General features: G+C 42.6%; 1 protein-coding gene across 1 annotated transcript in view; it reads right to left on the bottom strand.

Annotated features, from left to right (window-relative positions):
• The window catches only part of CMYA5 (cardiomyopathy associated 5), an 88144-nt gene extending 77443 nt beyond the window's left edge, over nt 1–10701 (bottom strand). The window contains exon 1 of the mRNA XM_012766785.2: nt 10459–10701. Within this exon, the coding sequence (XP_012622239.2) occupies nt 10459–10604 (146 nt within the window). The 5' untranslated portion in view covers nt 10605–10701. The remainder of the gene's footprint in view (nt 1–10458) is intronic.
• Nucleotides 10702–12589: the final 1888 nt, after the last annotated feature.

Raw genomic sequence — 12589 nt, 5'->3', positions numbered from 1 at the left:
CTTGGGTATTTACCTAGGAGTGGAATTCCTGGGTCATATGGTAACTCTATGTTTAATTGTTCGAGGAACTGCCAGACCGTTTTCTAAAGTGGTCGCACCATTTTACATTCCCATCAGCACTGTATGAGGATTCTTATTTTTCTACATCCTCACCAACATTCTTTTTTTTTTTTTTGAGACAGAGTCTCACTTTGTTGCCCAGGCTAGAGTGAGTGCCGAAGCATCAGCCTAGCTCACAGCAACCTCCATCTCTTGGGCTCAAGCAATTCTACTGCCTCAGCCTCCCGAGTAGCTGGGACTACAGGTATGCACCACCATGCCCGGCTCATTTTTTCTATATATATTAGTTGGCCAATTCATTTCTTTCTATTTACAGTAGAGACGGGGTCTCGCTCTTTCTCAGGCTGGTTTCGAACTCCCGACCTCGAGCAATCCGCCCGCCTCAGCCTCCCAGAGTGTTAGGATTACAGGCGTGAGCCACTGTGCCCGGTCCCACCAACACTTTTTATTATTGTCTTTTTAATTATTGCCATCCTAGAAAGTGTGAAGTGGCATCTGATGGTTTTAATTTGCATTTCTCTGATAGCTAACGATGTCGAGCATCTTTTTGTGTGCTCGTTGGACATTTGTATATTTTCTCCGGAGAACTGTCTATTCAGATCCTTTGCCTACTTCTAAATTGGGTTATTTGTCTTTTCATAATTTAGTTGTAATGATTTATCAGACCAGTTTTGAGGCACGGTTTCAGGAGCTGTTCCTGGATTTTAAAGACCAATTATCCACCCTTCCCATGATTCTGTGAGCCACCAAGTCATTTTCTGATTAAACCAATCACAGTTCGCTTCTACTGCAACTCAAAAATCCTAATTGACTAAGATTCTGGACCCCAAGGCAGCACCCCTCACCTACAGAAAATAACTTACATAGACTTCTTTACTGGCAAACTGAAACCTGTTCAGTGGCAGTGTTGTTACTAAAGTCTGGGTGTCTGAATTCATGATTCTAAACTGTTAAACTATGCAAACTCAGTCTAAAGAAACTTGCAGGATTGACAAGTGAAAGGGGGACTAAAGTCCTCTCAAGCTGGCAGGTTGAGCAGCAAGGATGAACTGTGACAGAAATAAGTAAAAAGTCTAAAAAATTGTTGCCACTTCTTGCCATTTTCCTTTCAGATAAAATAGACTACTGATTCCAGTAAGTTATTCAGATGACGAGGCCTGATTTTTCTGATGCCAGCAGTCCTCTCTCTGCCTTGGACCTGCAGCCACAGTGGCTGCATCTCCCTGCCCACGTAGGTTGGTGTCCAGGAACAGAATTTTCTACCAAAGAGTCAAGTATAGAAATGAAAAGTAGGGGTCCTGATTCTATCAGATGATTCATCTACACATTTGGTTATCAGGCAACTTCAGTTTATATGTCAGCACTACTTACTTTATATATGCACCCTCTCCCCTTTATGTAGTCTGGATTCTCTAAGGAATTGGGCAAATAAAAATGTCATTCCCCTGGTAGTTATTAGTGACTGAGGCCCAGGGTTTGGGGCCAGCTGTTTTCTGCAGGTTCCTGGACAATGCCCAAGGCTCTCTCCAGTGAGCAGATAGACTGAGACCCAACTGTGGCACTCAGCCTGCTTTGGGCGCCCTCTCACTCCTCTTGTAAGCACCCACTTTCCACTTTTCCCTTCCCTAGTGCCCTCTTCTCCCAGAAGAGTATCCTAGATCATGTATTTGGAAGGATCTGTTCAAAAGCAAATCCAACCTAAAGCAGATGGGTTTATAAATAGGTTTAAACTATTGGTCCTCTCAAAGATGTCTGCATTTCTTTAAGTTATTAATCTCTCCCTATTGACTTAATTCTGCCAGATTCAATGACTAATTTTCAGCATTCATTCTCTGTGCCCTTTATTAGTTTGGCACCTAAGAGATAGATGATTTGTTAGGAGGGCGATGATATGAATGGTGTTAGAGAGAAAGAGCTGAGATCCTGAGGGTGCAAAGTTTTGGTGAAATCCAAGCACTTACTCATTCAACAACTATTTCTTAGGCACCTACTGTGTACCAGACACTGTGTTCTAGCTGTTGGCAATGCAAGAGAGAAGCAGCAAGGCCCCTACCTTCATGGAGTTTACACTCAGTGGTGGCAATAAACAATAAATAAACCAAAAAATACAATTTCAGACAGTGATAGGTGCAATGAAGAGCAATGTGAAATTGTGTATATTGTAATGGTAAAAGGCAGGAAAAGAGTGAACTAAGCCCATTAAACAGGGTGGTTAAGGAAGGCCTTTTTAGGAAAGTGACATTTGCACTGAAACCTGAATGGTGGATTTGGGGGAGAAACAGACAGGGAGAGCAGACAGTGAGCACAAAGACCGGATGCAGGAACAGGCCTAGGCAGCCGGCTGGAGTGCAGGGAACACACAGAGCCGCAGCTGATAAGCTGAGAGAGTAAGCAGGGGCCATGTCAGGGCAGCCTTGAAGGCTGTAGCAAAGACTTGGGGAAGTATCTTGCCCTAAATCACACAGTCAGTAAGTGGCAGAGCCAGGATGATGATCCAGGTCTTTTCCATCCTATCAGGTGGGGTTTTTAAAAATGCAATATAACCTGGTTTGTGCCCAAAATGGTGCTAGATGAAAAGGGGATTTATTGAAGCCCTTATTGGAGATCCCAAAACTCTAAGAAGAGCCAGAGACATTATCTCACTTGCTTCTCCTCATGCCTCTTGGGTGGGGAGGAAGCTAGATATAAAAACTTCAAAGTTTGCTACCCCAAAACTAATATAAATTTTGTCTTTTAAACAGAGGATCTGAATTTTATATATATTATGGTAAATACCTACTGAAGGTTTATCACATGATCCCAAACAGCATATAAGGAAGTTATTTTCATGTTACTATCTTTGGTCTTATGAAAATGCAATCACACTGGATTGCCTAATGTCTATTTTTAAACATAAGATCTACATTAGCAAACTTAATATAGCTAAAGTGCTGGTCAAGATTAGCTACTATGTAGATTTTCTGCATCTTTTATGCTTTTGCTTTTTAAAAAGTTTGAAGTAAATTGAAATAATTATTTTAAAATAGTAAAATTATACTCAAATAAAAAAGAAAGAAATTAGCTAATAAAGAACAGATTGTGAAGCTGGGCACAGTAGCATGTGCCTGTAGTCTCAGCTACTGGGAGGCTGAGGCAGGAGGACCCTTTGAGCCCAGGAGTTGGAAGCTGCAGTGGTGCCACTGCACTCCAACCTGGGTTACAGAGTGAAACACTGTCCCTAAAAAACAAACAAAAAACCAGATGTATGTATTTTACATATGTTATATTATATTATGTTATGTTATATATTATCTCGAGATAAGCACTGAATTCATGAGCATTCCCGCATTGGCCCTGCCATTGGACTGGGGTTAAAACCTCGCTAGCACACTTACCAGCTGTTTGAAACTAGGTAAATTACTCAATATCGCTAAGCTTCCATTTTTCTCTTCCATAAAATGAGTATGAAAACAATGCCTATAGCATACAGCTATTGTAAAAGTAACTCCCCACGTGGGTGGGGAATCTGTGGCCCTCCAGATCCCCAAGTGCAGCCCCTTGACCAAATCCAAACTTCACAGAACAAATCCTTTTATTCTGTAACATTTGGATTCACTCAAGGATCTAGAAGGCAGAAGGTCACGTATTTCTTGAGTAGGTAAATATTGGTTTCCTTTTCTTCTCTGAGCTTCTGTTTATTCATTCATCAGAAGTACAAGAGACTCGGGGAGATGACATCTAAGGTCCCTTCTAAGTAAGCATTAGCAGCAGCCAGGCTCTCCTGCCAGACTCCCACCGCAGGACAGTGAAGCCTGTTGCTGCAGGTAGATGGAGAAGAACTAACAAGAAGGACCCAGAGACTGACAGAGAACTCCAAGGAGAATGAATTAGGAAGCTTTAGGGACTGGGGCTTGAAGGGCACGGGTCCTAGGAGACCCCTACCTCAGCTCCTAGAACCAATTCATTTTACCAATGCATTCGTTTTAACTAATTACTTGTGAGATTATTTGTTAATGTCTTCCCTCCCCAGGCTAACTCTGAAGATTATGATCTTTAACCTATTTGGTTCACTCTGTGTTTCCATTGCCTGGCACGCAGTAGTGTCGCCTGGCTACATGATAATGTCGAATGAATAAGCTCATTTTCTTACAGTAGATACATTTCTTTACGTGCAAGAAATTAAATTTATTTACAAATCAACAATTCTAAGTGCCCTCATGAAATCAGCCATTATGAGGACATCTGTGGTACATGTAAATTTCTTTAAAAAAAATTTTCTGACAAAAATTGTATGTATTCATGGTATACAACAGTCAATGTAAATTTCTCTTTAGCACATGGATTTTTCTTTAAGAGAAGCATACTCAAGTGAAGAAAACATAGCAACAGCTCCATGAGAGGGCTTTGACCCTTTAGAGTTTGGTAGTCTGAATAGTAGCTTCAATTAATCCTCCTACGTATCTTGGACGTAGCAGATAAGGATGTGAAATTTTGGAATTGAATCCACTCCAGTTGCCTTTAATACAGGACTTTTCTCTGGGCAAAAAGCAAAGACTATGCTTATCCTTCCATCTATGATCTGGTTCAAGGGTCAGTCTAGGGGCAGCATTCTGACAAGTCACAGAAAGTGGGGATGATGACCACAGACATCTTAATTGAACAATCCTTCAGTACTTATCACTATCCCCTCCAAGCTACTGTATTTCCAGAGTCACTGGTCATTGTTAATCCCTGGTAAGTGAGTGGTCAACAACCAACAAAATCTCACTTGACCTAACTAACAGGTTTAACAACCCAACTAAATTTGCTTCTTGAAGAAGTCTGGATGACTTGACATTCACTCATTCAGTCATTCATCCACTTATTCACATCATTCACTTATTCATTCAATAACTATTCTTAATTCTGGAAAATCCTGATTCTGTATGATAAAAATAAAGCTTAGACAGAGCAGCAATTAGTAGCACAAGAGCTGGAACCAGGAACTGAAGGAATGCCTCACCACGTCTTGTACCTGGAATACCTGTCTGCCCAGCTGCATTGTCACTCTACAAAATCTAAATCCCATTTTAGGAAGAAGGTCTTTTCCCTATTCCTTTGTTAATATCCTTAGTGCACTGCACATGACTTTAGTTTACTGCTTCCCCTTGCCAGACTGTGAGCTTCTTGAGAGAAACAACTGCCATCCAATCATCTTTATGTCCCTGGTATCTAGCAAGGGGCCTGGCATACCGAGTAGTTCTCTGGATTCCAATGAAGCTAACAGATTTCTAGGTATTATCAGGCCTGCATTGTCCAATATGGTAGCCACTAGCCACATGTGGTTAGGTAGGGTGAACTGATATGTGCTAAAAGTACACACATCAAATTTCAAAGACCTAGTACAAAATAATGTAAAATATATCAATAATTTTTATACTGCTTACATGTGGAAATGATAATATTTTGGATAATGAGTTAAATAAAATACTTATTAAAATTAATTTCACCTATTTCTTTTTACTTTTTTTAATGTGGCTACTAGAAAATTTTAAGTTACATATGTGACTCACATTATTTTTCTATTGGATAATGCTGGACTAAATCAAAGATCATTTTCACATACAAACCACATCCAGTTTCTTGCACCTGATTCCCTAAGTTTTCTGGGTAGGAAGGGGAATTCGGTTAGAATGTCTGAATGGAGTCAAGGCTTTCATTTAAACCTGTGCTCAGAATATACAGGGAATATGAGATTGTTATTAATATTTTTTTGTAAAATTCTATCAGTCAGATGTTCTACACTTTAGTAGGTTTGCTGTTTTAAAGAAAAAAATAAATAATCCCAACTCTTGCTGTATTCCTGTATGTTGAGTCAAAGTCTTAACAAGGACATGTAATCCTCGTGCAGCCAACACTTAAATAGCTCTTCAATTTCTGGCTTCAAGTGGCCCCTGTTTTATCTTCTCTCCTCCCTCAGCCTCTGGCATCCTGAGCACTCACCCCTCCCATGTTCAGCTCTTTCCACTGACCTCAGAAGGGGAGGGCTGGCTCAAATAACACACTTGTCAAAACACCTAGGTAAGCACATCGGTGGGAGACACCATATAAATAGATATATGGACACAAAGTGCTCTATACTGATAACAAAAACCATTTACAAACTCTCTTCACCTTCCAAAAGGTTTGTTTCCTACAATGATTAGTTAAATGTGAATGTCATCCACAATTTTAATTCTGTCAGCTTATTAGACAGACTTATTTTATATAGGTGCTGGCAAAGCTGCAATTGAAGGTGATTTTTAAGTTTTGGGTACGGCTGTGGCAAAAATTCTCTGAGTTTAAATAAGGAAATTAAAATTGACCAACAGAGGATGATCCAAAATAAAAATGCTGAAAAGTTTCTAAGGGATCCGTGGGAAAGGCTGAAAGAGCTGGGCTTTTTTGGTCTACAGTCAGAAAAATACAAAAGTAACAAGTTCTATTTACATAACATCTCTCTCTCCTGCTCTCCCTCAGGGGAAACCATGAGTTTGAAACATTTAGCACAGTGCTTGGCACATGGTAAGTGTTCAAAAAAATATTATTATAGTTAAATGAAAATATGAATGGATAGGTGTTTATTATTTAAAATAATACTGCAATCGTCATGTTTTTCTTATTTTTATCTTTAAATACTGACTGGTATAGTAGACATCGCTTCCTGTTTTACTTAGAATAAAATTCGAAGTGCTTACCATGGCCTACAAAGGCCATGATCTGCAACCCACCTATCTGGTAAACTCAGCTCTGACCACTGTCCCGCTTGCTCACTCTGCGCCAGCAACCTGACCTCCTAGTGCTCCTCACACAGGCCACACATTCCTGCCTCTGTGCCTTGCACATGCCCTTCCCTTCGCCTAGAACATTCATTCCTCCAGTCTCGGCTCAAGTGTCACCTCATCAGAGGGGCTTTCTTCACCACCCCATCCAAAACAGCAAATCACTTTATTCCGTTGTATTTGTTCTTATATAACTAACTTATTGCCTCCTGACATATTATATATTGGTTTTGTCTTCCAAAACTGGAAAGTCAGTTTTAGGAGGGCAGAGACTTTGTTTTGTTCACTACTGTATCCCTCGTGCCGAGGAAGTGCCTGGCACAGGAGTGTGATAAATATTGTTGAAGTCATGTTGAATGACTAAATTAATGAACATTAGATTGGAGTCCAGCCACTCGGGGTCTACTCCTAATTCTACTGCTAAATCATTGTATGACTTTGAACAAATGTCCCCTAACCATTTCTGAATGTGTTAAAGGATTGGTTGGGGATAGACGTTTTTGTTAAAGGATGGTTGGGAAGAGATGTTTCTAAAAGCCTCTCCCAGCTCCAAAATCCTGTGGGCTTTACAGATCATGCTCTAGTATAAGGTTTTAACAACAATAAAGCTTTTTTGATAGCTACAAACTAGAAGCCTTCTAGGGCATTTAATTATGATGCAAAACCCTGCTCCAATGGTGAAGCCTTTTCCAACCCTTCCAGGTAGTATGGATCCCAGGACTTTCTCCCTACTTTGAGGAGCTTCATGCAGACCTTTTCTTCCTTAAAGCTCCTCTAATAGGTAATGACATTATGTTTTTCTCTTTCTCCACCTAGAATATGAACACTTTGCAGTAACAGATTCTTAGTAATTTTTGTGTCACCAGTACCTTGCATGGCCCATGGTGGATAGTAGGCACTCCATGAATTAAGTTTAGTGAATGAATGGAGGTAAGCCACAATGGAATAGGATCATTACTCACATTGAAAACTGAGGCCATTACTCTCCCCTCATTGATGAATGGTGGGCACAAGGTAGAGCTTTGCTGCCAATAATAATTCATCTGAAAGAATATAAGAAACTAAAACTTACTGGGAACCTACTAAGAGCCAAGCAGTCCTACACATGTTCATCGTTTATTCAATCCTTATGACAACCTTATGAGTTAGGAATTATTACTATTATTTTACAGATGAGAAAATTGGGCTCAAAGAAGATGGAATTTGCTCATGATAGAACAGCTAATAGGATTCATACCCAGACCCCTTGATGCCATATGCCATATTCATATCACTGAATGATATCTCAGAAGAGTGGTTCTCTGATCCAACATAAGTATTGGTATGTGTATATGATGAGCTTTCCTGTACTATAAAAGCACTGAAGTACACAGACCTAGGCTCATGTCTTGGTTCTTGCCATATAACCTCAGAAAATTATATGAAGCCTCAGTTTCTTCATCTGTAACCGAACAATGACCTCATAGCATTGCTGAGAGGGTTTAAAATGAGACAACATGTAAACACTTAATTGTTTGTATGTGGCATAGGGTGAGCCACTTTTAACTGTAAAACTTTCAAGGAAGAACTAAGGAGAAGGGGTTAAGAATGATGACACATCATTCTCACCTTTCATCCATTAGAGAATATTCCAAGTTCTTACCTTCAGTCACAGATGAAAATAGAACTTTAGGCCATGTTTGTAAACTCATGCACAACAAAGTGGTTGGATTCCGGACAACACTCTGAGGTAGGAGTGAGTTGGGGACTCCCATTTCCCCCAGGAGTCCCGCTCCACTAACCCCTCTCAGCATCCAGCCCCAGCCACCAGCTCCTTTCCCACGGCCCCACCACGGTCCAAGCTCTAGATAGCTCCTTTCTTTCTGCTACTGCCTCCCTAATACAAACCCCCAGAAACTCAACTTTCCAATCTGCCTATCACAGTAATTTTCTAAAACACCAGTCTGTCATTCTAAATCCAGTTCAGTTTTACTGACTCCTTGTTACCCATGTCATCAAATCAAAAATAACAAATGTGATAGTTTTTCAAGGTGTCCATCACCTCTTCCTATTCCCTCACATTTCCATGCACTCTACTCATTCCAATCTCTTTCCCTGGTGTCCACCATCTGTAGTCAGAGCAGGCTCAAGTTCACTGCAGATAAATCATATCCTCACCTGAACGTCTTGACTTTTGTCAAGGGGCAATGCAACCCATTGTGGTGCTTTGAATTGACAGCTGCTCACATTTTAGAGTAAATGAGTTTTCAGATACTCTTGGCAGTAAATTTTGGTTGGGCAAGGATATGAGCCACTAGGGGTAAAAGATTATAAAGGCTGGGGTTGACAGACTTCCCCTTCTCAAGACTGCCAGGAATAACAGGTCCCCTATTCCCTGTTCCACTTCCCATGGTGTCTTCTCTGCTCCTCCTTTCTGCAGCTCCTGCCGCTACTTCAAGGCAGTTCCAGCTCTACTCTCTCTTCTGACCTTCCACAGTACCCATGGTCTGGCCTTCCCTCCGCTTTTAATTTATTTAACATTCAGTCTTATACTTCCCATATTTCTTCCGGATCTTTTCCACAAAGTCCTTGAGGGCACAGCCTGTGCCCGCTGCCCACTTGGTAGTTGCTTGGTAAACACGTGATAGATATTCAAGACTTATCTGACTGTCCACCCTAATCAATGCCACTCTATGGGCTCCCTCTTCAACCTCAGCTCTGCTGGCTTTCGTTGGGTAAGATGGGCATTCTGAAATGGTACACATCCATCTGTCCCCTTCAAAGACTTTCCACTGATATGAACAGACTCAGGAAGAGATATCACTGACTGACACACAGTCAGGAAAAAAACAAAAACCCACTCTCAAAGAGAACAAGTGAAGGTAGAAGCAAATCTTTAAAAAAGAGATGATTCCTACTCTTCTCATTTTAGGGCCATCCTAAAGGCAGGTAGGAAGGATGAGAGAGCAAAGTGTGGGAGACCCATCTTTTTATATAGTATTACTCAATTGCATTCGCATTCACTGAAACATTGATATTTGGGACCATGGAAAAAGAAGCAGGATTTTAAGTACAGGGGTCACTGAAACTCATGCTTCTTTTCTCCAAAGAATTTACGGCCTTTTATGCCAAAATAAGCCCCCATTATAGGAACCTAGCCCAGAGCCAGGCCCCCAGGAGACAGCCATACATTGGAAGGCACCAGAGCGGCCCTCTCTCTCTGCCTTGGCTCCACTCCCTCGTCCCCTAGCTCAAGCTCTCAAGATTGTTCCTGTGCCTTGGGCCAGACGTAAGCGCTCCAGCACATTTGTGCAGTTAGGCAGGACCCTAAATTAATCCCCAGGAATAAACAAGGGCAGCAAGTCACAAGGAGCTGGGGGGCGGGGACGACGAGCTTTGCTGCAGGCGGGCCTGTCACTCCAAGCTGACAGCACGAGCACCTTCACCTTCAAGTTCTTTAAAAAGGCAATGCGCTCCAGACAAAATGCTTAGCTCCAGGGACATGAACCCTGGAGGCTGAGAAGCTAAAGCGAAGAAGAAGAAAGGGTGCAGCCGGCTGCCCTGCGGAGCACCTGCCGGGCAGCACTTCCAGGCCGCGCGCGGCGCCGGGCCGAGGCCCGAGGAGAGAGGCTCGCGCTACCTGGCGTCCGGCTCCTCCTCCGACTCCGCCGCCGTCTCGTCCTCCTCGCCCTCCGACTCCTCGGTCTCCAGCCCCCGGGTCGCCTCCTCGTCCCCGTCGGAGCCGAGGAAGCTCTCGGTCGCGTAGGTGCTGTCGCTGCTCGCCATCGCGCTCTCCCGGGCCGGAGCCGAGCCGAGCCGCCCGCGCCGCGCCTGGTGTTCTCCCTCCGACTGCTCGGGCCCTGCCCTCCCTGCCCTCCCTGCCCTCCCTGCCTGGCGGCTCGGGTTCCCACGCCCCGGGCGGGCGAACGCGGCGACTTTAAATAGAAGGCGTCAAAGTGTTTCGCCACCAGCCTCTGGGGCCCCGGCTCAGCTTCTCCTCTTCTCCGCGCGTCTGCCAACTTCCCCAGCCCTCTCCCGCCCCAGTTTTGGCAGATCCCTGGCGGGCCTTTAGGGCAACTGGAGACCACTTTAAGGGGGCGCGGGCTTTGGCTGCACCCGGGGACTCAAAGGAGGAAAGGCTCCAGAGTGAGTGTAGCAGGTTCTATGTTTTGCGCTTAGCTTCTTGGTGGTCCCTTGATCTCAACCAAACAGTAACCACATCCTGAGCAGAGCACTTACTACTATCAGGCAGTCCGGAGAGCTCACTTTCACTACGTACTCAATTCTTTGGTGGTACCTGTAGCAGGTTTTACTGTAGTGCCTGTTTCTCAGATGAGGAAACGGAGACGCTCAGAAGAGCTCCAGTAGCTTGCAGAAGGTCTGTCTCATTGCTAGCAAAGCGACCCAATGGGAAACAAAGCTAGGTCTGCCCTAATCACAAGCCCAATTTTGAACCACTTCAGCATTGGCTCTCCGTTTGCATTTGCAAGTCAATAAATTGTGTATTCTCGTCCTCAGAGGCCCCTGATTGTTCAGCCAGGAAACTTTATCTCCGCTCATCTTAAACCTTAAGGAGAAATAGTTTTCCCCACATTTTGCCAAAGGCTACATTTTGTCTGAAACTTGGCCCAAAGGCCCCAGACTTTCCCTGGATCGTATCAAACCGGTGCCTAAAAACCCATCAATGACTTCCCATTGCTCAAGGACTAAAGGCCAGTACCCTTAGGAAGGTAAGTGTTGCCTTACAGGTCACATTTTACCCATCTGGTGTCTTCTCCCATCTTTATTTACCTGGCTACCCATCATGCAAGATTACCACCTTTCTCTAAAATCCCCAGGTTAAACTCAAGTACCCTTCTTCTAGGTTCCCACATCATTCTACATTCAAACTGTGTTTGTATCTCTTTCTCCTCAGATTTTGTAAATTTATTACTAACCTTTGTCCCACCATCCCCATCCCTTTACAAGCCTATAAACTAGCAAATTACCTAGCATGTAGCAGGTACTTATAATGAATGCTCCCTGAAGGGAACAGCACCAGACCTGATGAGTACATACAAGTCAAGGTATCTTTGCAATACATAAAGATCTTCAATTCATGAGAATGATTTTATGGCTAGAACAGTGAACTTTATTTTTAATTACAGCACATCCTATTCATAGAGTTGTTAAATATGATGAATGTAAGCTGGGTATTATTCACCAGTTACACTAGCTCGTAGGCTTAGGTCTACAGGCAGCAAACTGTAGATAGTTCAGACAGTACAGAAGCATCAGCTAGTGAGGCGTAAGAAGTGAAAACAGCAGAGTCCAGTCTTCTAGGGTTAAGTAAACCAGGTGTAATGTCAGCAATATTTACTCTCTTAACACCAGCTAGGCTTTTTCCATAAATAATCCCAAATGACCTTGCCCACACAGGACAAAAAGAATTCAATCACAGCTGTGGGAATCTGCTAAACACTAATTAAAACTATAGGTAGCCATTCTATATTTCTTCCATTTAACTAAAAATTTCTTAGGAACACTAAAGTCTACATGATTTATTTGCAAAGATCCTAATTTGAATCAATACAAAATTGGTAACTGCAGTACAGATTGCACATTTTTAAAACTAATATAATTTTGAGTAACAACACATGCAAATACAGTTGGCCTTCTCTATCTGTGGGTTCTGAATCTGTGGATTCAACCAACAAAGGATGGAAAATACTTAATTGGGGGGTTGTTGCTTCTATACATGTATAGACCTGTTTTCTTGTCATTATTCCCTA

This window comes from Microcebus murinus, chromosome 11, assembly GCF_040939455.1.
Source record: "Microcebus murinus isolate Inina chromosome 11, M.murinus_Inina_mat1.0, whole genome shotgun sequence".
Classification (NCBI taxonomy): domain Eukaryota; kingdom Metazoa; phylum Chordata; class Mammalia; order Primates; family Cheirogaleidae; genus Microcebus; species Microcebus murinus.
Note: the sequence above shows the minus strand (reverse complement) of the source record. Positions and strands in the feature narration are given on the sequence as shown.